The 25,421-nt window shown below is 48.4% G+C and overlaps 2 protein-coding genes and 1 long non-coding RNA gene across 3 annotated transcripts in view; 1 reads left to right on the forward strand and 2 right to left on the reverse strand.

Annotated features, from left to right (window-relative positions):
• Mapre3 (microtubule associated protein RP/EB family member 3) overlaps window positions 1–2,555 on the reverse strand; it is a 50,342-nt gene extending 47,787 nt beyond the window's left edge. Inside the window, exon 1 of the mRNA XM_048436604.3 lies at window positions 2,396–2,555. The gene's annotated coding sequence lies outside the window, so the exon portion shown is untranslated. The remainder of the gene's footprint in view (window positions 1–2,395) is intronic.
• On the forward strand, window positions 1,733–14,412 carry LOC125402066 (uncharacterized). Its single transcript, XR_007232531.3, has 3 exons — window positions 1,733–1,917; window positions 9,456–9,653; window positions 14,264–14,412. It is a non-coding gene; the product is annotated as an uncharacterized LOC125402066 (long non-coding RNA).
• The window catches only part of Dpysl5 (dihydropyrimidinase like 5), an 81,807-nt gene continuing 70,792 nt past the window's right edge, over window positions 14,407–25,421 (reverse strand). Inside the window, exons 9-13 of the mRNA XM_048436608.3 lie at window positions 24,917–25,058; window positions 22,415–22,557; window positions 21,566–21,773; window positions 19,245–19,413; window positions 14,407–17,588 (exon numbers count right to left, since the gene is read on the reverse strand). Coding sequence (XP_048292565.3) covers window positions 17,503–17,588; window positions 19,245–19,413; window positions 21,566–21,773; window positions 22,415–22,557; window positions 24,917–25,058 — 748 coding nt within the window. The 3' untranslated portion in view covers window positions 14,407–17,502. The remainder of the gene's footprint in view (window positions 17,589–19,244; window positions 19,414–21,565; window positions 21,774–22,414; window positions 22,558–24,916; window positions 25,059–25,421) is intronic.

A 25,421-nucleotide genomic window follows, 5' to 3' on the forward strand; every position in this document is an offset into this window, starting at 1 on the left:
ACACCATTCTAACTCGAAGACACACATATCTCCTTCAAGGCTTGATAACTCCTGTTTCTGAAACTAGGATGTAGCTCAGAATCTACACACACACACACACACACACACACACACACACACTTTACCTAAAAGCTGTTGGTAAATTACAAGCTTGTCTCAAGATCAAGGAAATGCACTCCTATAAAACCATTTAACATCTGTCACACAGCTTTAGGTCTGACTTGGTCCAAATCATGCCCCGCTCCCTGATCTTAACAATTACCTTCAATAGCAGTTGGAGAGGTGTATGAAAAAGGTCTCAGTCATGTTTCTTAAGAGGATCAGTTTATAAAGCGTCCAGTCATTATCTCATAAAACACTGCTACGGATTTCAAAGGCAAATTAGCCCATATAAAAGCCACTCTGGAGTTCTGAAAAGGTACTATCCCATAGCAGACTGCAAAGGGAACACTGCACTTCACACTCCCCTGATCTCTCTATCCTTGACACATTTTCTTGCTTAATTCACCCCCATCCACCCCAGCAATAACACTGATTCCCAAAATACACTCAGTCCAGGAAGAGCAGCTCTCCAGCACAGCTGTCTCCGCCTGCCCTCCTCGGGTATTCGGGCAAGCTATGCGACGCAGAGAGGGACCACAGGAAGGAATGTAACTCTCAGGCCCCAGAGTTCCCACTGCACCGCAGGCAGGTGCGTCCCGCCAAACCCCAGACTGGCATCCGAGACAGAACACACTCCACTGTTGGATGGGGGCTGTCATTTTCCTCAACTCCATCTCTGTGCTTAAAAGTAGAGCAACAGCCGTGTTTGCTCCTGCAAACGAATCTGATGGGCATGGGGGCAGGGAGTGGCCCTGAGGAGGCTGCCAATAGGCCACGAGTGAGCAGGCCTGGGAGCAAAACCCTTGTTTGCAACTCCAGAAACACCTGACAAGTGGATCTTTCACCCTGAGTTTTAGGAGTAGACCATGCCCTTTGTAGCCTGGAGTTAAAAAAAAGAAAGAAAGAAAGAAAGAAAGAAAGAAAGAAAGAAAGAAAGAAAGAAAGAAAAGAAAAGAAAAGAAAAGGGAAAAGGAAAAGGAAAAAGAAAAAGAAAAAGAAAGCCTCTTATTCATTAGAACTACCTTACAGTTACACACCTTTTCTAACACTACACTGAAATCTGGGAGGGAATCAAAAGAGGCTGGCAATGAGGTACACACAGTAGTTAGGAGCCCTCGAGTTGAGGCATGTCTATGAGGAACTTTCTGGCTACCAGTGCAAAAAAACAAACTTCAGCTGAGTTTCTTGCTGGAAAAAAAGAAAATAGCTTGGGACTCTATTTCAACACTAGGTATGGCAAGATGGGCAAGTGGGTGGGTGGCAAAGGCAACCCTGGGAATCCTACGAGGCAAGGGCCCCCACCGAGACTCAGAGCTGCAGGAGGCAGGAATACAGGTTTCCCAGCAACCCATGAGGACTCACGACCGCCCCTCCTCCCAGCTCTGCTCACGCCGCCGTCAAAACCCACTATTGCTGCTTGGTTACTTCACCAATTTTACACATATCGGAACTCAAGTCCTGCCAAAACCCCTCATACAGCAAGCACTTTCTACAGATATTACAGGTGGGTCTTCAAACTTCACATATACCAAGAATGTAATGTGACTCTAAAAACGCACCGGAAGCACATGAGCTTAAACTCCCAAACCAACCATGCCCCCCGTGGCCAGGGCAGTGGCTCAGCACACTAGAAGGCCACCATGCACGAGCCCTGTGGACCCAACAGTAGCTGATCACATGGTAGCCTGACCCCTCTTAGCCAAAAGCTATTCTGAAAGCCGCGCCGGCTCTCTGCAGCTACTTAGAACTATCCAGACCTGCTTTCCTAAACCAAATCCGTCAGGAGAGGGTCAGGAGTGGATCAGAAGAGGGTAGGTAAGTTGGATTCTAGGGTCCCAAGGTTTGGATAGATACAATGCTCCCCCCTCCCCCAAGTATCCACTGGCTGTCTCACTTGTCACTCTTTTTCTGGAATATCACTTGGGGAAACTAGAGGCCGGGAGACGTCAGGCCCCGAAGTAAAGAGAAGGGACAAGGGACAAGGGCAGGCAGGAGGGAATTTGGGAGAAAATACAAGGCCACGGGCAAAGGAGCCACAGCGCCACATCCAGAGGGGAAGAACCCCAAGGTGGGTTCGGAGGGACCGAGAAAGGAAGGAGGGCAGGGTAGGAGGAGTGACTGGGGAGGTCTGGCCCCGGAGGCAACCGAGGGCCGGAGACCGGTGGAATGGGACACGGGTGGGAGTGGGGGTGTGGGCCAGCGGAGATGGGGAGCCCGGTTCCCCTCCCCCAGCCCGGCCCGGGCCTCCCGCTGACTCAGCCCCACGGCGACCGTGGCCTCGGCCCCGACTCACAGTGCGCGAGGCGGCTCCGGTGGAGGCGGCAGGGGAGGGGACGGGCGGCGGGGACGCTGCGACAGAGGCTGCGGCTCCGGCCGGAGGTTCCGGGGCGGAGGGTCCTAGCAGAGGCCGCCGCGGTCTCCGGCTTCAACGCACAGAGACTGCGGGGGTAAGAGAGCAGTGCGCAGGCGCGATGCGGCCGCCGCTGTCAGCCCGAGCGGGGCGGGGCCAGAGCACCCGCCGTTTCCACGGCAACTGGGCGGCGAGAGGCGGACAACCCCTACCTCTAACTCGTCCTGGCAACGGCGGCGGGAGGTGCGGGAGACAAGAACAATCGCTCTAGATCGCCATAGCAACGAGGACAAGAAACCGCCAGGAAAACGTACGACGGTACCGAGGGAACGCTCTTACCTTGTCACCATGGCAACTGGGAACAGCCCCTTCCTTTTTCCTTAGCAACAGGATAACAATTCCTCCACCCTGTCTAGTCAAAGGAAGAAGCCTTTACTTCTGATGCCGTAGTGGAGGGATGATGGGCTCTTTCTTACCGCTTCAGCAAAGGCAAGAAGAGTCTATTTCTTCTCTTTCGCTGATATTGGAGGACTGAAACCGGTGTGATGGCCTTTCTTGCTTTCTGTCTTCCAATTGCAGTCTGTTACTCTAATCTTCAATGGCGTATAGTTTTCCTCTCCCTCAGCCAAACATCCCTTTTAGCCTCCCGCGAGGAAACCTGCACCTTTACCCCGACGTGGAGCTAACAGAATGGCATTATACACATATCCGAGCGTTTGTTTATTTGCCGTTGTTGTTTGAGACAGGTCCTCCCAGCCTGGTAAATTACAGGCTCACACCTATAATTCTAGAACTTGGGAGGTGGAGGCAGGAGGATTGCCAAAAGTTCAAAGTCACTCCTAGGCTACCGAATGACATCCTCTCTCAACAACAACAAAACAAAAACAAAAGACAGGGGCTCTTTTCTGTAGCCTGGTGACCTTGACCTCACCATTTTTGATCAGCTATCCCTTGCGTGTCCACCAGCCAAGTAGTCCTCTCCCAGTGCACTTGACAACAGCTCTTGCTCCTTCCGCTGGCCCTCTAGCTGGTGTGTATTCTACTCTTCACAACTAGGTCCTTCATTGACATACCCATCCATGTTCCCAAATTCCTGTTCCAAGTCTTCTCTGATGGATGGCCTCAGTTTTGGATACATCTTCCTCCCAACGACTCACTGTTCTCTTCAGGTTTGCTATGCTCAGCATCAATGAGATGCCGTTGACTGGCTGGGCTCTCCTCTCCTACACCCAGCTCTGACTCCCATGGATGCCTTGTGGTCACCTCTGAACCCACCTCGCACACACTTCCTTTGTTACACACATCTTACAGTAACATCCTTTGTTTACGCTTCTGTCTCCCCCGTCACACTATGTGTCCGGGTGGGCAGGGATTCTGTCTTATTCGTCAGCCTCCTCTGCATCTCGCACAGAATGTGACACACAGAAGAGAACGACTAACTGTGTGTGTAATTGGCTCACGTGAAGACAAAGGTTTCATTTTCCCTCACTTTCTCTGGCCTCACTCCCTCAGACTCTCAGTCCACATCTTCCTCATTGCCTATGCACATATTTTGTAGACTACGGATGCTGCTATTTTAGCTGGCCCACACCCTTATCTTTTGATCTTACTGCCAAGGCTCTCGTCATCTATTAGCCGAGACTGTGGCGTTTTCTGTATCCCGAATCCTCACCTTTTGCAATCCTCCCTTCTGCAGTCACAGGCATTTCTAGTGAGGTATATGTCCATGCTGGCTGAAGAGATCCTCCTCCCCTCCTTGACTTCAGTCACCCTCTGTATGAACACAGGCATATTCTGATCACACCCCTTTGGTGAACATCACTGGATTCTTCTGGACAAGTTGACACACCAGAGATGTTATGTTCTCTTTGGAGTGACTTCAAAGTCAGCTTTTGAGGTATAATTTTCCCCTATAAATTTCTGGTTTTTGCTCCCATGAATCCCACCCAAGGACTACTGATGTCAAAGCACCCCAAACAAGTCCGTTTTCTCGGGGAAAAGAGGAGGTAGAGGAGAGTAAGGAGAAAACAAATAAAACTAGACAACCTGGTATGTAGTGAACCAGTCCCCCTTCCCCTTCCCATCTAAAGCAACTTTCAGGACGTTCCAATGCATAGAAAAAATGAAATCCCTTTTTATAACCTAGCTTTAAAACCCTATACTTGAGTCATGTCCTGTTGATTTAAAAAATAAAGACAGAGATGTTGTCTCAGAGGTTAAGAGCACTGGCTTTTGGCTGCTCTTTCAGAGGTCCTGAGTTCAATTCCTAGCAACCACATGGTGACTCACAACCATCTGTAATGAGGTCTAGTGCCCTCTTCTGGTGAGTAGGCATATATGCAGACATAACAATATATATAATAAATAAGTCTTAAAAAATCTTGACTAATAAACTATGAATTTATATGACATTAAAAAAATAAAAACAAACAAACAAAGAAACCAAAAACACAATTGCAAGGTGTGGAGCATAGATCCCATGTTTCAGTGGAAGAAAGGTCAAAGTCATATAGCAAAAGTATGCAACAATTTTTTGGTATGTGTTGGTGTGAGTGTGTGTGTGTGTGTGTGTGTGTGTGTGTGTGTGTGTGTGTGTAAGGCTGAGGTCAATATCAGTGTCTGATAGCTCCCTCCCTCCGTCTGTTCCTCCCTCCCTCCCTTCCTATTTATTTGAGACAGGGTATCACTATTTAGCCCTGACTAGCCTATAACTTATTATGTATATCAGACTGCCCTCAGCTGAATAGAGATCTAAATGCCTCTGCTCCCCAATGCTAGGTTTGAACCACCACATCCAGTTTCTACCTTATTTTTTGAGACAGGATCTCTCACTGGCCCCACTGGAGCTCACTGGTTTTCTAAACTAATTGTTCAATAAGCTTCAAGGATCCATGTCTCCACCATCCCCAGCACTGGAATGACAGACTCACGCCATCATGCCCAGCTTTTACTTGGGTATTGGAGATCAAACCCGGATCCTCATGATTGTGTGGCAGGCATTTAAGAACTGAAGTCCAATACATTTATATGAATGGGAGCTATGTGATGCTACAAGTGTGGGAAGCATGATTTGTCACATCTGGACATCTGTTTACAAAACTCACTCATCTCTTCCCTCAAGACCTTCAAGTCTCATTCCAGCAGCCCAATGACAGATCTCATCATCTGAATCAGGTCCCAGTATGTATGTGGCTCCTCTGGTCCTGTATTCTGGTTACAAATCCTGGGTACCAGTCCATCCATCAGTTTTTGAATGAAGTAAAAAACCTCATCACCTGCCTCTTACATAGTCAACATACAGTGGTAGTCTAGACGTGGGATCGTTGATACAGACACCCTCATTTCAAAGAGGAAGGAAAGCGAAGGTGGAGATTGTAGTTACTAGTCCATAGTGACTGAAGTCCAGGGGCACACTACCAGTTCAGTATTGCCATTGCTCCATTTACTTACATAAATGTAAATGTAGATTTTTTTTTTTCCCAGCGGGTTATAACTCTTTCCTAAGATTGGGGGCGGGGGGACTAGAGGACAACCTTAGGTATTGTTCTTTTGGCCTGGTTCACATTTTTTAATTTTTCAAACTAAAAGCAGGATATTTCTCTGACCTAAAACTTGACACACAGGCTAGGCGGCCAGTGACTACTTGTCTGCCTCTTCATCACTGGGGTTGTTACATGTGAACCACAACATTTGGTCTTGGTATTGTTATTTTGTTTTAATGGGGGTTCTGGTTATGGAATTCAGGTCCTTGTCTTATTGGGCAAGCACTTTTCTGATTGAGATCTCCTCAGCCTAGATAGTTTATCTTGATGCTCAATATATGACAGATACAGCCTTCTGTCTATGTATTTATTTTGATTTTTCGAGACAGGGTTTCTCTGTGTAACAGCCCTGGCTGTCCTAGAACTCACTTTGCAGACCAGGCTGGCCTCGAACTCACAGAGTTCTACCTTCCTCTGCCTCCCAAGTGCTGGGATTAAATGCGTGTGCCACTCCTGCCCGGCTTTACTTATTTTGAAATAAGGTTTTAAGTAGCCTGATTAAACTCCCTAGGCAGTTGAAGCTGGCCTTGAACTCTTGCTCCTCCTGCCTCCTGAATGTTGGCCTACAGGCGAGTGCTACATGGACTGTCCTCGTTACAAAGGCTGAATGATAATGACACTGTGTGTCGTTCATATAACATTTTACTGATCCGTTCGCCCATCAGTGAACAGTTTGCTTGTACCCACCTTTTGGCGAGTGTGTTATATGCTGCTGTAAACGTGGACACACAAATATCTCTTTGAGACCTTGTTTTAAATTACTTGGGGTATATCCTCAGAAGTGGAATTGTTGAAACATAGGGTAGTTCTGTTTTTATGTTTTTAGAGGAAATATTTGCCATTTTCTGTTTTTTTGATAGTTGTCATAATGTCTATGAGCTGGAATCTCATTATAATTTGATTTTGCCTTTAACTTTGAGACTATTTCGTATGCTATTGGCTACCTGTACATGGGGGGTGGGGCGGAGAGATGTCTTTTAGAATTCTTTTTCCCATTTTTTTGTTGTTGTTGTTTGTTTTTTGAGACAAGGTTTCTCTGCAACAGTCCTGACTGTTCTGAAACTTACTCTGTAGACCAGGCTAGCTGAACTCACTGAGATCATCCTGCCTCTGTGTCCCGTGCTGGGACTAAAGGCGTGTGCCACCACTGCGTTGTCTCTCTTTCCCATTTTTGAATTGTGATTATTTTTCCCCTGGTGTTCAGTATTCAGAGTGTTTTCTGGGAATTGACCTCTTAACAGATATATAAATTACAAATAATTTCTCTCATTCTATGGTTTCCTTTTCACTCTGTTGATACTGTTTTTCTTAATGCACCAGTTTTTTAAAAAATGATCATGGAATGCAATGTGTTCGTGTTTTCTTTCATTGCTCACTTGTTTGGTGCTCTCTCATGACATTTTGACATTTCTTTTTCCATTCTACTTTGTCCCATGATATCACCTGAACACTGGGTGGTCCTCCTGGTTCCCATCACCCCCATTCATCAGGAGAACACCTTGCATCTTGTAAAACTGAAACTCTGCCCTCTCCGACAGTAAGTCCCCTTGTTCTAGAGTTTTGTATGCTTCCTTCTCTCCATACACATTCCCTAAATGACCTCATCATTTCCTGTGACTTCTGAACCTGGGAGACTCTGTCCTTTTGGTTCTCCCACGTCTTAGACTTTCTAGGCAGCCCTGACATAAAAAGCTCAGTATGCTTAAGTGAAATATAATTTCTCTCCCACCCACCGATACCCATCCTATAGTCCTTGGGGTCCAAAAACCTGGGCATGATCCTAACCCCCAGGAGGATTTTCTATTATAATCAGTTCTGAAATGTCACTCATATCTGTTTGTTACCTCCCTTATCTCCCTCACCAGGACCATCTCCGACCTAGGAGGTGGCATTATCTCACACCTATCCTCCATGTTAGTATCTCCATTTCTTATCCGCCCTCAACACCATCATCTTAGGGCTCTTTCTGCAAGCTACAACCTTTCACGTAACCCTAGGTTTAAATCCCCATGGCTTTCCCTCGCAAACTGACTTATGGGAATTCATATAATTACCTAGGGTAGAAGAGCTGTAGAGTAGCTCTTTCTCTGGGTTTTTGTTTTGTCTAGAAAGTAAGAACAACAATATCTTTTTGTTTGTTTTTGAGATAGGGAGTCTCTGTGCAGCTCTGGCTGTTCTGGAACTCTCTCTGTAGACCAGAATGACCTCAAACTCAGAGAGATCCACCTGCCTCTGCCTCCCGAGTGCTGGGATCAAAGGCGTGCGCCACCACCTGCTGGCTAATAATCTTTTACATTGAAATGATATATGGAGTAGGGTGCAAAGCTATATGATTTTTGAAGACAAGACTTTTAAGGAAATCTGGGGTCTCTGCTAAGATGTTCTTTATACGATATTGCCCCGTCTTTAGGGGCACTTTAATGATGAAGTTTGGGAGGCACTTGCTTAAAGATAAAAAGTTCAGGCTCCTTCATACATAGACACACAACTTGATCCCTAGAAACCATTTTACTTCCTCTCCACCCTTCCCATGTCCTTCCCATGTCAGCGCTGCTCAACACATATGAAAACAACTACGTGGAATCACTCGTGCAAACAGGTGCTTCACGGCTGAGACTTAGGCTGTGGGGCAGCCTCTCCTCAGGTGAACATCTACCCACTGCTTAACACCAGGTTTAGCGTTATCTCCTCTGGTTCTGCCATGGACAGTGTTCCTTGGACACCTCTCAACAGTGGTGACACTCCCATTTTCACACCCAGGGCCTAGAGGTGATGTGGGATTCCCCTCTATATGCTGTGATTATCACCGGTTAATAAAGGAACTGCTTTGGGCCTATCGCAGAGGTATAGGGGAACAGAGCTACGTGGGAAAAACTAATCAGAATGCTGGGAGAAAGAAAGGTGGAGTTAGAGAGAAGCCATGGAGCCACTGCCAGAGTCAGACGTGCTAAAACTTTACTGGTAGGCCATGACCTCGTGGTGACGCACAGATTAATGGAAATGGATTAAATTAAGATATAAGAGTCAGTAAGAAGCTAGAGCTAATGGGCCAAACAGTGATTTAAATAGTACAGTTTCTGTGTAATTATTTCGGGGCTAAGCAGCCAAAACCAACAAGCAGCCTCCTTACTACACAGAGAAGTTAATAACATCCCTATGATCACACAGTTAGTGAACAGCAGAAGAGGTTGTGAACTTAGAGCCAATATCCAAATATCCACTCTTCCCTCCATCCCATGCTTGCCCTACTACAACTATTTGTCAATACATCTTATCCCCAACTCACTTCTAATGGAGGAGCTGTCCTTGGCTCACTTCTGCACACCTAATGAGGGTCAGTGGATGACCGTAGGTACCGATTAAACAGGGTGGAAAATTCAGTAAGCTAGATGAATATATGACATCTTAATTAAATGTGAATGTCTGATTTTTCTTTTTTATTTTCTTCTTTTTGTCTTTAGTTTAGCATGCCAGTACTGTTGAGTGAGACAACTCTTAAGAGTTGTCCAGACCTGGGAAAAACTGCTATGGCACCTCATTCATGTGTTGACTGCACCACCTTAAGCTCCTCTGGGAGTGTCCAGGACCAAGCAAAGAAACTGGCTGTTTTTCCTTGAGCCTTTCCTAGTGGCTTGTTGCTTAAGCCGAAGTAGTCACTGGTGAGTTTAAAGCGCCATCTGGAGGTCTTTCTGGGTAGAACTATGGCTTGAGTCGCCCACTCAACCTGGAAAGGCCCTGGTAGACCAGGAGGCCTGACTAGAAGCAGAAGTGGATGGGACAAGGGAAGATACATCTTTCTGTCAGCTGCTGCTCTAAACAAGGCTGAAGACATGCCAAAGGAGATTAATACCAAGGGCTTTCCTCTCCCAGAATCCTTTGCTTCTCCAGTTGTTCTCTACGTCTTCCAAGGCACAAAAGATTCTCTCTCTCTCTCTCTCTCTCTCTCTCTCTCTCTCTCTCTCTCTCTCTCTCTCTGCATGTGTGTGTGTGTGTGTGTGTGGGGAAGGAGAGCCTCACTTGACATATAAATTTTCAGAGTCCACTGAAATTAAATGTGTTCTTTCCCGATCACATGTACAGATCTGAAACTAAATCAAAGCCATAAAGATTTACCTCTATGCTTTTTCCTAAAATTTTTATAGCTTTAGCTCTTAGATTTAAATATTTTATCCATTTTGGTTGAATTTTGCATATTGTGAGGCAAAATCCCAATTTCAATTCTTTTGCATGTGTCTAAGCACAATTTGTCGAGAATACTGTTTTTCTCTACTGAGTATCTTGATACTGCTACTGAAGATTCTAGGGTCAGAGCCTGGGCAGCTCTAACAAGCAAGGCCGAGCCACCATCCTCAACAGGCACTGACAGCTGGATAATAGTAACAAGCAGAAAAAGATCTATTCAGTGCATTCATACTGAGAAGAACAAATAAGGAGGCCCAGTGGTGCTCTAAATCCACATCTGGAGTTCTGACATGAGGTTTAAATAGAGGGTACACAGTGCACATAACTGGGTATTTCTAGTCAAGATGTGGTCCCGCCCATCACTAACCCATCCCTGACTTCTGCTGGCTCTCAGTCTGTTGTGTACCACCAGCATACTGTGCAGTCTTGTTCCAGGAGACGAGCTCCCCTCTGACTGACATCAAGGTCTCAGAATTTTTGTTCCCTAGAATGGGACTCCTGGGGGGACATGTCAATTCCTTTAGAGCTCATTGTCTCAGTAGTTTGGCAGTCGAGGGGATGTGTGTCTTTAGGATAGCTCCACTCCTTCCATGTTGGGTGTGTGCTTGCTGTGGTCTGAGTGTATCTCCCAAAGGCTGTTGTGTTGGAAGCTCAGTCCTCAGTGTGGCAAGGCTCATGTGGAGGAATAAAGGCCTTTGAAAGGCAATTAGGTCACTGGGGGCTCCATCTTCACGAGTGGGTTAATGACAATTTCACCAGTTCCTTTAGGATTTTCCTTAGTTTACTCTTTCCAAATCCTTCGCGGTTTCAAATGAATTTTAAAACCAGACATCTTTTTTTGTAGTTGGAATTCTGATGGGGATTATACAGAATCTGAGGATCCATTTTCAGAATATGACAAAAAACCCAAAAACAAAACAAAACAAAACAAAGTCTATAAATGCGATGGTTAGGGAACTGAGATGGCCATGTCACTTCTGCATTTGGAACCCCACTCAGATCTGGATGCAGAGCCTTCTGTTTCCTGTAGCACCGCACAGTGGTCAAGCAGAACCTCGTACAACATGGCTCCTGATCTTGGTGGCAGAGGATTAACAGGTGAAGTCATGGGAAAGAACATGCTAAGACTCCTTGGGGTTCTGCCTCTGACTGCTACTGGGATGCTGTGGTCCAGTACTGTCCATGATGATTTTTGTACAGAATGTCTTGCCATACAGTTGTACCATAAATTCAGCTCTGTCTCCCTCCTTTTTTTTTTTTTCTTTTTTGTTTTTGCTTTTTCAAGACAGGGTTTCTCTGTAGCTTTGGAGCCTGTCCTGGAACTAGTTCTTGTAGACCAGGCTGGCCTTGAACTCACAGAGATCCACCTGCCTCTGCCTCGAGTGCTGGGATTAAAGGCCTGTGCCACCACCATCTGGCTGCTCCTCCTTTTTCTTAAATTTCCTCAAGCAGTTTTCTAAAGCAATGATCTCATATTATCATTAAGCCAGAACAGAGTTTTCTCTAGCTTGGTGCTCTTGATATTTCGGGTCGGACCGTTCCTTATTGTGATGGCTGCCCTGAGTACCTCCCGAGAAGGATGCTCAGCAGTGTCTTGGAGTGGTATCCCCAAGATTCCAGTAGCCCCAGTCCCCTAAGTTCATAGCCAAAAGAATGTCCAAATATCCCCTACTCGTATCTCCTGGAGGACAAAACTGCCCCTGGCTGAGAACCCCTGGGCTTGATGAGAACTTCAGTCCAAGGGTTCAGAGGGGAGCCCCACTTTGCTCACACCAGGTAAACAAGTATGATCCCCAAAGTATTGCCTAATGACTGGAATTGGGATACTAGTTCTCATGACCATGACGCCAGATGAACGTGCTGTATGTGAAGAACAGGATTACAAACGAAAGGTGGCAGCATTCTCTCATTGCCTGTGGTACCGTTCCTGGGAGTTTCACGGCCACAGTGCAGCCATCAAGGAGGAATTCCAAAGCCTTCCGAGGGAAGACACTACTAGGCCACATGGTGGATGGTTTGCTCACGGAGACCTGCTGAACACCGAATAAACATCAGCAGCCCCCACATAGCAACTCATCCTACTATACCCACGATGGGCTGGAAGATCCTCTTCTGGCCACCAGGAATTCCTTCAGATGACCTACTGCCACCGAAGCAGGTCCATAAGGCATTGCCACTGAAGGATCTTGTCCTTGAGACTCAAAACACGCCTGATCCTCTTGGGAGTTGTTTCCAGTAGCTTTGGTTCCCTCAGGAATGGAGGGTCAAAGCCTTTCCTGAGAAGTCTGTTAGTGAAGTTAACCCCTCAGGTGCCTTGGAATGTGGTATGGTGCTGCTGCTGGGGGCCGACCAAGAGAGGAACTCCAGGGTCCTCCATCCGCCAGACTCAGGCCAGTTCACAAGGACGAATTCCAGCCACACGAGAGGCACTGGCGAGAGGGTGTCACCAAAGCAGAGTGGCCTGTGACAGTCTTCAGTTCGGTGACCTTGGATTTCAGAGAGTGTCTTCTCAGAGGGACTTGGAAGGCTTTAATTCCTATAACCAGTTGTCATTCTGTCCAATGAGAAAGATGCACAGATATTCCCGTCTCAAAAGAATCTCTTTCTTCTAATAATAATAAAAAAAGAACATCTGCATTTCAAGGAAAATGTCCAATGCATCCGTGTGAGTAGCCAGGAAACAATGCTCAGACAGGATGCTGACGACACTCTAAAGGTAGACACCTAGAAGAGCAAGGTGTTTTTAAAGCAAACTTTTAACAATGTATTAAGTTTGTTGGCAGTGATGTGGGAAAGCTTCTTTTGGCCAGGTGTGTGTGCGCGTCTTTAATCCCCCTGGGTTCAAGGCCAGTCTGGTCTACATGGTTCCAGATCTGCTTGGACTACATAGTGAAATTCTGTCTCAAAAAAAGATAAAATGAAAGTATTTTTTAAAATCATTTACTACAATTACGTCTACCCTTCCCCAGTATCATACTGTTGGTTCTTCATACCCGGGGTTTCCTTGAGCCTCTTCCACAGTTCCTCATGTCACGTGTGCCTGCCTGAGGCAACCTATAACCCCAAGTTAAGAAATCTCGGCTGATGGCTGCACAGCTGCTGACTGAACGGAGTCGCTCCAAATAGTAGATTCTCTTGGCTGATCCCAATTTTCAAGTCCAAACCTGTTGTCCTTTTCCAACTGTACACGTATTAAGGCATACGGAGTCGTCCCAAGTATGTATCTGCACACGCCTCATGCCAAGCAAATAGTCGATGACACATGACAGTACCTTTTCTGTCCTTTTGTAGAACCGGGTCTCACTCTGTGGCTGTGCCTGCCCTTGTCCCCTGAGTGGTGGGACCAAAGGCTGTGTCTTCTCCCCAGCCCCACATATTGACTATAGTTTGGGGGCAGTTAGGTAACCGACTGTGTTCCCCAGTGTGCTATGCAGATTTTCTCCATGATCTAGAATTTCCTCATTAGAGTTGCGTCTTTGGGGGTTAAGAAATTGGCACAAGATGCCCCACAGTACTGAAATGAATGGTACACCCACTCTTTGAGACTGGATCTGCTTATGTGTGACCCAGACTGGCCTCACACTCATGATCCACTTGCCTCAACCGTCCAAGTACTTCCACGATAGCTTGTACGTCACTCATTTTAGTGTGGGTTTAATCAGAGGAGTCCTCCCAACACCCAAAGGGTTTGGAGGGCCCAGTGACCAGACTCAAAGGTGGGGGGGGGTCTAGAAAGCTAGTAAGCAGCCAAAGGCTCTTCAAACACACACTGAGGCCTTGGGATGACTTTGTCATGTCTTTATGGGGATACAGTCTGTCAGCTTCTGCTGAACAGAATGGGGCTGTAGGCTTCCAAAACGGTAGCCAGGAGAACAAGTGTTATTGGTTGGGTGGGTGAGTCTAGATCCCTTCTTTTTGTTTCTAATATCTCCCAATTTTTTTTCTTAGTTCAGATAATGTGCCAACCATCCCAGGAAATTTGGTCGAATGTTTGCTTTTGCACCATCAGAAATCCTGGGCTCTAGGGAGAGGGATGACCCTTAAAAACAAATGTTTATTTTTAAACTTTTTATTTTTACATTTCCAGACCTTGCCCAGACCTCCCAGTGAGCTGCCACTGGATCAGAGTGATGGAGCAAAGCTGTTCTCCTAGCAACGGAAGCACCACACAACCGCTGTAGAGTGGCTTTCTGCCAGGCTACTTCTTGAATAAACACAACAGAGGCCGAGTGAGAAGTAGCTACAGTTTAATACAAACCTGCACCAGAACACAACGTGTTGGGCTGTTTGGTTTTTGCCTCAAACGGTGACCAAAGCATAGGACTATGTGTCACCTTGGGGTTGACACGATCTTAGCACCATGACATTACAGAGGAGTGAGGAAGTCCCTTGGGTGCTGGGGTGCTACCGACAGCTCCATTCTGACCCCAGGCTGTGCCTGCTGCCTCAGCAGCTGGAGAGGGGTTGGCTTCCATGTGGTTCTGTGGTTTCTGGGTCAGTATAAGGGATGCCCTTATCACGGCATTGGCTTGACAAGAGGCCTACTGTGGGCTCCTAGCACTACACACACGCACACGCACACACACAGTAGCACAATTTTTGGGTGCGTTAACCCCACAAACCTAGAGAGCAGCTAAGGCAAGAACAACAGTATTTATTCAGCAAGTACAAGACCAGTTTGAGAGCTGCATTCGGTGCAACCAGAGACCCTTTTCATTCCAGCCAGCAGCCACTGGGCCTGGGAGGGGGCTGGCTGGAACTCTGCATGGGGCAGGGAGTGGACACGGGGTGGGGGTGATGGTTTGTTTGGCTCCTTGAGCCTCCTGATTCACACCCAGAAGCTCCTGGGTGTGCACACAGTCTATGGAAGGGTGGATTTGGGGGTACCCAAGGGTGGGGGTGGATGAAGTGGAAGGCCTACAGCGGCCCCTTGAACACGGACTCTCTCACCACGCCAGGTCATGCACTTCTCAGGTGGAGGCACTCAGGTAAAGCTTTCCTGGCCCAAGCAAGGTGCCCTGCCTCGCTGGTCCCACCATCCCTCGGATCTTTGGCATCTGCCCAAGGCCCATGACCAAGCAAGGGCAAAAATAGACAAAGATGACATATAGCTAGGTGTGGTAGCTTGTGCCTGGAATTCCAGTGCTTGGGAAACTGAGGCAGGATGCTCTGAGTTCAAGGCCAGGCTACATAGGCAAGACTTTGTCTCAAAAAGAAGAGGAGGAGGAGCAGGAGGTGGAGGAAGGGAGAGGAGGAGAAAAGGGAGGAGAGAGGCTAGGACTGTACCAGGGATCAGTATCACTGCTTTTGCTCCCTGGGAGGCTCTTCCGGCGCCATTGCCTACTGTTCCCATGGCTTCCTCAGCCCTCCGGGTTATCATTTCAGCTCCAAAATGAGGACAATGAGGATGAGGATGCAACTAAAGCCAAACACAAGTTCCCAACACTTTTCTAGTCCAGGCCCAAACCAAGAGTATACAGTAGTCTGCTCACGATAAAGACAATAAAGATCGACTTGTGCAAAGCGAGGCAGATGCGTTTTTCTCCCCAGGGAGAAAGCATTCATTCTATCTGGTTAAGCTCCTGGTGGGCCCGATATCGGTCCACAGCCGCTTTCCACATCTAGGTTAGACCAGTCAAGGCCATAAGGTCAGTCATGGACACTTCTGGAGCCAGCCGGCCTTAACTTTTGGAGCCTCAGGTTATTTTTTTTTTTAAATCTGTAAGATGGAGGAGAGTGGTAAGCATTCCCCCATAAGGAGGAGCGAGAGCTGACGCGTGGAAGTGCTTTGATGGACCCAAAGCCGTGCCAACTGTGCAGGGATGAGTACCAAGACCTCGGAGGCCTCTGGTAGGTTTGGGGAGCTCAAATAAAAGTGAGATCATTTCCCAAGGAGCGGGGAGGGGAGGATACCGAGGCCTATCAAAGGCAGACAGCTGGGTCACTTCTCAGATTGGGTCGCCACCTATGAGAACCCCCAAAGAGCTTCTGAGGCAGGGCGGGCCTAACCAGCAGCCAACAAGAGTGTGGTGTTGAGTGCAGGACCCCATAGCACTTGGGCAGTGGAGCAGATTCTCTGGCTAGGGCTTGCAGATCGAAGCCCCTCCCTAGTGGCTGGCTGGCTAGCCCTCTCCTACTCCCCCTCTCTCAGCAGGTATGAGGCCTCTTGCTAGTCACACAGGAGTAGCTAGGCCTTGTCCAGCAGGGGCAACTTATAGGAAGCTGTGTAAGGGTGTGAAGGTATGGTCATGGGAGTTAGTGCTGGGAGTGACCAGGAGAAGAGATGAGAGAGGGGCCGCCTTGTCGCCTGAAGGTTTCCAGGGTCAGCATCCAGGACCCTACATGAATGTAGAAAAAGTAGGATAGGGGTGGAAAGAGGTAGGGATGTGGGACAGGGGAGGCATGGTCCAGGGCTGCGTCTTGTAGCAGGACCCTGGGTTGGGGGAAAAGGGCCGGGGGACAGCCTGTCCCCACCGCTGCCCTGGACTGTCTGGTTGGTGGTGACTGCAGCATCTCCTAAGAACCAAATCTACTCCCGATTCTATGCTACGCTAGTGACACGAAGCACCGTTATTGTCCACAGGGTGCACAAACAAGTCAAACCAAACCACTGCGCAAACCAAACGTGCAAAACAAAACCATTTACACGCGCCTGGCACCAGCCCCATGCCCACCCAGCTACCCATCTGGGGCCTGGGGCTCCCAGAGGGTGCCGGTAGGGAGTGGAAAGAGGCCAGCAAAGGGCACAGGGTGTCCCAACCACAGCCACATCCAGGGTGTCCCCACTGTACCTACACAGGAGTGAGTCAGTAAAGATAGGACATCTCGGGCATGGCTGGGAAGCTAACACCTGTCTGACTTGGGATATGTCACCATAGTACCTAAGGGATGAGGGGGGAAGGCCCTTACTTATAACACACATCTGCTAAAGTGCTCTGGACGCCTGTCTGGGTGGGCAGCAGGGCAGGGCACTCAAGTCCGGGCCTTCCCAGAGCCTGCACTGGAGGTTGTTGTGAGAGGAGGGGCGGGGCCAGGCGCTATGCATTGGGTGCTGTGCATAGTGTGGTCGCTGGGGCCCAGAGAAACCCCAGGGCCGAGGAAGGAAGGAGGGAGCAGAGCAGGAGGGACAGCTCAAAGTGCCTTGTTAGGGGTGGGTCAAAGCCCCGTGAATCATGTTCAGACAAGGGGAGGGCTCTCTGCTTCCTGGAGCCCCCACCTGTACAGTGCTGCCCTGCCCAGCCTCTCCCACCCCCTGCAGCTGTGGCCAGAAGGTGTGCAGGTGGGTGGCGGTGGAGCATCCTCACTTGCGGGGGCTGGTCAGAGCCTTTACCAAATACCACTCGACCTGCCTCCAGGGGGCGCAAGGATCCGAGCTGAGGCCCGCTTTGGAACGTGATCATCGATCTGAGAACCTGCGGGGAAAGAAGCAGGAAAAGTCAACCACGCAGAAGCTGCCTGGGTTAGCAGGCTCCCTGTGATCACTGAGGCTCAGACCTCTCCCGCCCCTCAAGGAAATGCTGTCCACCTCTTTTAGGACAGGTCTGGTGCTGTGTATTGGTATGTGCGTGTGCCGAGGAGGTGCTGGATTTCCCTGGAGCTGGAATTTGCAGGTAAATTCTGGGATTTTGCTGGGAAACTGGGAACTCAACACAGGTCCTCTGGATGAGCAGTACACGCTCCTAACCACTGAGCTATCTCTCCAGCGCTGGGCCTGCCTTTTTCAAAATGGTTTCTTGGAATTGAACTCAGGTCCTCGCGCTTGCAAGGCAAATGCTTTACTGATGGAGCCACTCTCCCAGTCCCAGGTATTCAGTCATTTAACCCTCATGACTCTATTCCATTTTCTGGATGAGAAACCTAGGGCTCAGGGGTATCACACTTCACAGCAGTAGGGGTGTGAACCCAGGTTTTCCTGACTCGGAGCTACTTTAGACGCTTCTCCGCTCACTCACATGGACAGCAGTACTTGTGCTATTAGACCAAGGGATCAGCCAGCGGTCACACAGACCTTCACACACAGGTCTCCGTTGATGTGAATCAACGTTGATATTCCCCTCTATATGCTGTGAATAGGTTATATTTCCGTTGGTTAATAAAGACGCTGATTTGGCCAATAGCCAGGCAGAACAGAGCCAGGCGGGGAAATCCAAACAGATACAGGGAGAAGAAGGGCAGAGTCAGGGAGATGCCAGCAGCCGCTGGAGAAGCAAGATGTGAGGTTAAGAAGTCACGATCCTCGTAGTAAAATACAGAATAATAGAAATGGGTTCATTTAAGTCATAAGATCTAGTTAATAATAAGCTTGCGCTAATAGGTCCAACAGTTTGTAATTAATATGAAGCCTCCGAGTGGTTGTTCAGGAACTGGCCGACAGGAGAGAAACCTCCAGTTACACTCAATGAGCAGACCAGACCCTGAAACAGGAAACTGGTAACTATTTCGGAAAATGAATGACCCATACTCCAAAGGCCCTGCCTCTGGAATTCTAAGATTCAGAAAGAGGGGGCTAGGGCCCCAGAGATCACAGTGGGGCATTATTCAGTGATCCCCATCTCCAACAGATTAAGACTTGGGGATGGAAGAGAGATGACAGGCAACTTGATGTCTACCTTGTCTGAAGGAGCCACTGTCCAGTCATGGCTCTTGGGCTGGGGCAGAAGTGGCAACTGACTAGTCAGGTCCCAGAGGCCCAGGGCCTTACCACTTCATGTGGGGTCAGTTGTAGGCTGTGGTGTGCTCAGGAGACCCTGAGAAGCCACACATCCCGGGCTGACACAGCTTCAGTGTGTTCGGACAGCGCGCAAGAAACAGCACCTGGCATTCATGCCCCACTGTTTGTGGCAGTGACTAGCCCTTTGAGAGTGTGTTTTTGGAGGTCACCTCCCCACAGGACACCAGCACCTCCAGTGGGAACCACGGTTCCTGGCATAAACTGCTCTTCTAAGAGCACAAAGCTGGGCACCTGGGGACGGCCCTGTCCTCATGGCTCTATAAAGGACCTACAGGCTGCAGCTTACTGCCCAGGCCTCTCTCCTGCCTGCCAGCACCTGGTACATCCTCGTCCTTACCGGAAAGGCTGAAGCTGGATTCATGAAGGTCCCGCATGCCCCCGTGCCTGGTGACTGGCCGTGTGGGAGTGTCCGCCAGTGGCGTTCCCATCTCTTTTTTCCCAGGGTGGACAACCACAGCAACGTCCCCTAGGTAGGGAGTGCGGTCCACTGCCCTCACTTTTAAGGTCTGGTGAAGAGAAAAGACAGGAATGTCAAGGCCAAGCACACAGCTGCAACCTCCTCCACCGACACCCGCTATGACCCACAGGACACAAGACACACGGGCGACAGGCTTCTTGTTTCTGTCATTCAAGCTGAAGAATGCCTTCCTAGCTTCTACGTAGGATGAGCGTATGCATGCATGTATAAATGTGCGTGTGCAGAAGGTGCCTCAGTCTCTGCCCTCTGCTTGGGTGGGATCCTTCCAGGGGAGTTTGCCAGAGAAACAGCTGAGGGACTCCTTTGTAGTGAACACCCTGGAAGTGCCCTGACAAGGCCAGGCTCCCAACAGGCAGACCTTTCAGTGTGGTCTGACAACCCTGAGAAAACTTGGGCTAGATAGCGTTGGTGTAGACATGGGACACTGCCGGAAGCAATACTAAATAAAGGGTTAGGAGCTGTACTGCACCAACCAGGCCACCAAGGTTCCAACCTCAGCTCTGTCACTTAGAGCTGCCCTGGCCTAGGTCCGTGATGGTGCCTCACTATATTAAAGGGCCACGGTGACAGGGAGGAAGTGTGTAGGAGGACATGCAGGTGGCCAAGGGAGCAGCAGCAGTAGCGGCAGAGATGTGAGCACTGCATCCTTTGGAAGGGAGCCTCAGTTGCATTTTTTTAAAAATATTTATTCATTTATTATGCATTCAATATCTGCCTACATGTGTGCCTGCAGGCCAGAGAGGGCACCAGATCTCATTACAGATGGTTGTGAGCCACCATATGGTTGCTGGGAATTGAACTCAAGACCTTTGGAAGAGCAGGCAATGCTCATAACCACTGAGCCATCTCTCCAGCCCCCTCAGTTGCACTTTTGCATGTTGTCTGCCCAGTCTAATTGAGAGAAACAACAGGCACAGGGGATTTCTGAAGGCATCCTTAGCATTAGTGAGAGGGGCCAGGAACAGAGCAATCAGCCTGTATATGGGAGGAGCTCACTGGCCACAGACACACCCACCAGACTCCCTCCCTCTCTGTTTGCCCATTTACATTTTGTCTACTGAGACTGTAAAGGTGGCTCAGAGGTTTAAAGTGTGTGCTGCTCCTGCAGCGGCCCTGAGTTCAGTCCTCATAATCACCAATAACTCTAGCTCCAGGGGCATCTGAACCCTCTGGCCTCCATGGGTACTTTTTCTCACACGTGTATACATACACACACATACAACAACAACAACAACATAATAATAATAATGATAGAAGATCTATACAGAATGGGACATGGAAACCAGCCCTTTCCAACGCCACAATCCCTTTTGTCTCTGCCACATAGGGTCCTGGACAGATGGTGACAGACAGGATCCAGAGGAAACGCTGTGTTAGGGCTTGTCTGAGTGGAATGCTCTAGGAGATGGGACTTGGCTGGCAGAAGCAGGTCACCCAGGTGGGCCTCTGAAGGCTACCAGCTGGTCTCTAGTCCTGACTTCCGGCTTCTTCCCTGCCTGCTGCCTACGAACCGTCAGTCACTCCAGCAGTGGTTCCCAGTCTGCCTAATGCTGCGACCCTTTTTTACATTTTAAAAAATATTTTATTTAAATAACATTTTTCACTTATTTTACACACTGACTGCAGTCTCCCACCCCCTTTCCACCTAGCCTCCTCCCCTTCCCCTCCTCCTCCATCTCCACTTCAGAAAGGGGCAGGCCTCCCACGGCCAGACACAAGGGGAGGCAGGACTGAGCTCTTCCCCTTTTTCAAGGCTGGACAAGGTAAATGGGGAACAGGTTCCCAAAAGCCAATTGCTATGACCCTTTAACACAGTTCCTCATGTTGTGGTGGCCCCCAACTATAAAATTATTTAATTGCTACTTCATAACTGTAATTTTGCTGCTGTTATGAATTGTGATGTCAGTATCTGATACGTGGCCCCTGCGGGGGTCGCGACCCACAGGTTGAAAACCACTGCTTCACACCCTCTCATTATCAAGAACTGCACCAGGTCACATTAAAGCTTTCGAAATCATGAGCTCAGTTAACCCTTTTCTCTCTTAAGGCATTCGGGTCACACTGATGCAGAAGTAGCACACAACATGACAGTATTGGAGAGTTAATGGAGAAAAATGAACACATCCCCCAACAGGGGCCTTGACCTTGTCCCACACATCCTCCGTTCTACCCTATCTTACCTTCTCTCTCTGCACCAGTTTCTTATAGACAATGTCTGGGAAAGACCGCAGGGGACAGAACTTGCCAGTGCCCTCTGCGCACATGAAGACGCCATTCTCATACACGACGCGTCCCCGGCTGATGGTGACCAGCGGCACGCCATGGCAGCGCATGTTCTCATACAAATTGAAGTCTCCACCCTGCACCTGGGTACTGGCCGAGATGGTCCTGGTGGGAGATGAGGGTGGGACAAGATCTGAGTACCGGTAAAGAGAGTATGGCTTGATGCAATGAGATGCTGCCCGGTAAGAAGGAATGGTACCCAGAGTTGTCTGATGGGGCTTAATTCCATTCCCTCGCAATTCTTGCGTTGAAATCATTATCCCTAGTATCTCAGAATGGCGCCATATTTGGACACAGAGCCTTTAGAGAATTAATGCAAAAAGAGGTTAAAGGCTTTTGTACATAAGAAGTGTAGGTCAGTCAGTGGTGGTACACGCCTCTAATCCAAGCACTTAGGAGGCAGAGACAGGTGGATCTCTGTGAGCTTGAAGCCTGTCTGGTCTACAGAATGAGTTTCAGGACAGGCTCCAAAGCTACAAGAAAAATCCTGTCTTGAAAAAACAAAAACAAAAACAAAAAATAGTGTGTACTTTTCCCACCTGACTGGTTTCCTTAGAAGCAGGGACAGAGACACTGGACAGGGGTATACAAAGGAATGGGTATACATGAGCAAGGGAGGCAGACAGTCACATGGAAGGCATGTCACCGTCACATTCCTCTACCCTGGAAATGCTGCAAAGGGTATTCGCCTTTGCAGTTCTGGAATAAAGTCCTCCCGGGCCCAGGAGACTAGTGGCAAGCTTTACTTTGTGGCTTCTGGGTCCCACACCACCACGTCGGCATCGGCTCCAGGGATGATACGGCCCTTGCGAGGATACAGGTTGAGAATCTTGGCTGCGTTGGAACTGGTGACAGCTACGAAGCGGTTCTCATCCATCTTTCCTCCAACCTGGAATGTGGCAAATGTGTCAGATCAGCCTGGATCTGGACGTGTGGCTTCCTCCCCAGGCACTTGCTATCCAGCCTGTGGTTTTAGCTCAGAGGGCCACAACTGAGGTCCTAAGGCAAACAGTGCTATAGGCACCTGGCAGAGCTTGAGGCCCTGCTTGCCCCTTTATCCCTCAGTCAGCCACGCTGGTGACTTGTGCCAAAGGCTGCGTGTCTGGGGCAAATGCACCCCCTAAGATAAGGTCCACACATGGGCCCACTTGGGATGACTAAGGGGCTTCCCTTCATGTGCAAAAGCTTACGTCTCCTTGTTTGCTGGTATTGTTCCAAGGCCCACATAGGATGCCTGAAACTACAGAAAACTGAGCCCGATTCAGAGTAGGCTTACTTCATATACATGCTTACCTACAATCAAGTTAACTCAAAACTTAGGCACCGCAGGAAGCTAATGATAACTAATAGAATAATTTAACAATATACTGTAACAAAAATTATTTAATACTTACAGTATGGGATGTGGTAGCTCATGCCAGTAATTTTAGTTCTGGGAAAGCTGAGGTAGGACTCTTGTGAGTTTAAGGCCAGTTTGGATTACAAAATGAGTTCCAGACCATCCTGGGGTACAGTGTGAAACCCTGTCTCAAACAAACAACTTCTGCAAACTATGAATTAGTTTTAGAATTTTCCACTGTTTTGTGGCCTGTGGACCACCTGAAACTGGAGATAGCTGGGAGAGGCTAAAGTGTATTCTGTGTTCTGAAAGAGCTGCCTGCTCTGCTACAGATAGCCGTGTCCTTCTCCTTCAAGGGACAATGCCCCGAGCTAAGTCACGGCCCTGCCCTGAGCAGGAGGCTTAGTTTTTAGGACTTCAAATCTCTTTGAGCTCATACTGAGTGTTGAGAGTAACAATGACAGACCAAGACCAACAACTATTTACTCTCCATGGGCAGAACAGGTGGTATTCAGATGAAATCCCAGCCTCTATCTTTTTTGAAATTCAATTAGACACAATATACCTAGAACTTCGTATTTATATCCCTTGACCCAAAAATTCCCTTCTAGAAATCTGTCCTAAGGAAGTAATTAGAAATGGTCATATTCACAAGCAACGACTGCTCTATCGCAGCATTTGAAGTGTGAAAACCAGAAACAGCCAAAAGTTTCAAAGGAAGATTTAAATACAGCATTTCCATTGAAAGGAGCATCACACAGCAATTTAAAAAAGACGTTTTGAGCCTAGTGATGTAGGCAGCGGTGGAGCTCCAGCCTAGCGTGTATGAAGAGCTAAGTTAGATCACAAGTCCCCAAATACAGCTTTTTAAAAAGCTCACAACTTTGTAGAGTTCTAGGAAGACACTCAAAATGACTCAAAATATGTAGGGGGGGGAAAAAAAAGATAAATCCAATTACTAAAATAATGTATCTAGCTAGGCACCGTGGCTTATGTCTAAAATCCTGCCACTTGGGAGGATGAATCAGGAAGACCTCCAAACATTCAAGGCCAAACCTGTCTATACAGTGAGATCCTGCTCAGAAACCAAAAGGAAAAATCTGGTACATGCATCGAAGCAGGGAGAAGTGCACCAAAATTCTAAAGTTCCAACTGCATGGATTTTCCCCTACACTTTTCTAAACTGTCACTTTTCGTTAACAGGTCCTACCACTTTCTGATGTAATGGGGCGAGCCTTTCCGCCCCTCGTACGTGTGAGCTGATGCTATGCTACCTAAGCCTGACCTTTGCCATCTGCGGATACTACCAATCTCTTGCCTTGCCTTGCTACTGTGTACCACAGCAACTGACTGGGTCAGCTCTCCTGCGAAGGCTATTCTTGGTGGTCCGCTTGACTGGAATTAGCTGAAACCCAGGCAGCTAGGCACGACTGTGAGGGATTATTCTTGATTGGATCATTTGAGATTAGAAGGCCCACCTTAAATCTCGGTCACACTTTCTAAAAGCAAGCACACACACACACACACACACACACACACACACACACACACACACACCACGCACAGAAGAAGGGAGCTTTTCTCTCTTTGCCTGCTTATCCTCACTCTTGCTGGCAAGTTCATACACACTGCTGCTGAGACATTCCTCCACTGATATTAGAGCCTGCTTCGCTGGGATTCCAACATATACCAGGGACCAGCTGAGACATCCAGTCTCATGGACTGAAAGACTATTGGATCCTTGGGCTTTCTCTCGGGAACAATCATTGTCGGACCAGCCTGCAAGCCACTCTTAGAGAGCCCCTTTATATTCTACCAATCCCGTTCCTCTAGAGGACCCTGACTAACACACCCCTGAGGAGTGGGCTTCACAGGGATCTTCAGAGTGGGCAGGGCTGCAGACACCTACCACGCCCCTTTCCCAGATCACGCTCATTCGATCCTGCACGCCGCTCACACCATGTGGGATCTTGGTGAAGTCTTCCTTGCCCATGGCTTTCTGCTTCGTGGTGAATGGCCGGTGATCTGATGCCACAATGTTCAGAGTGTCGCTGGAGAGAGAGGGAGAAGTGACAAGTGAGGGAACAGGAGGCCGATGTCCCCAGTGGGTGGGGACAAACTGAGGGGGAAAGCCTGGGCTTGGGAACCCAGAGAATCCATTTCCAACCCGACTCTGCTGCTTACTTGCTGGGTGACCTCTAATAGTTTGTTTCTTTCCTTTAAATGAGCAATTTATCTATCCACAGAATTGGCATATGCATAGAGCATGTTCCAGGAGACTCCAACACTTGAGCTGGTGATTAGTGGGTGGAGAAAAACTTGCTCACCATTTAGGGCTTAGCTGGGGTGAGATGGCAGAGGTGGGCTTCATGTCCAGGACTCACGTGCCAGCTTGTTCCCACCAGCTCGCCTGC

This window comes from Myodes glareolus, chromosome 6 (assembly GCF_982192425.1).
Source record: "Myodes glareolus chromosome 6, mMyoGla1.1, whole genome shotgun sequence".
NCBI classification, from domain to species: Eukaryota; Metazoa; Chordata; class Mammalia; order Rodentia; family Cricetidae; genus Myodes; species Myodes glareolus.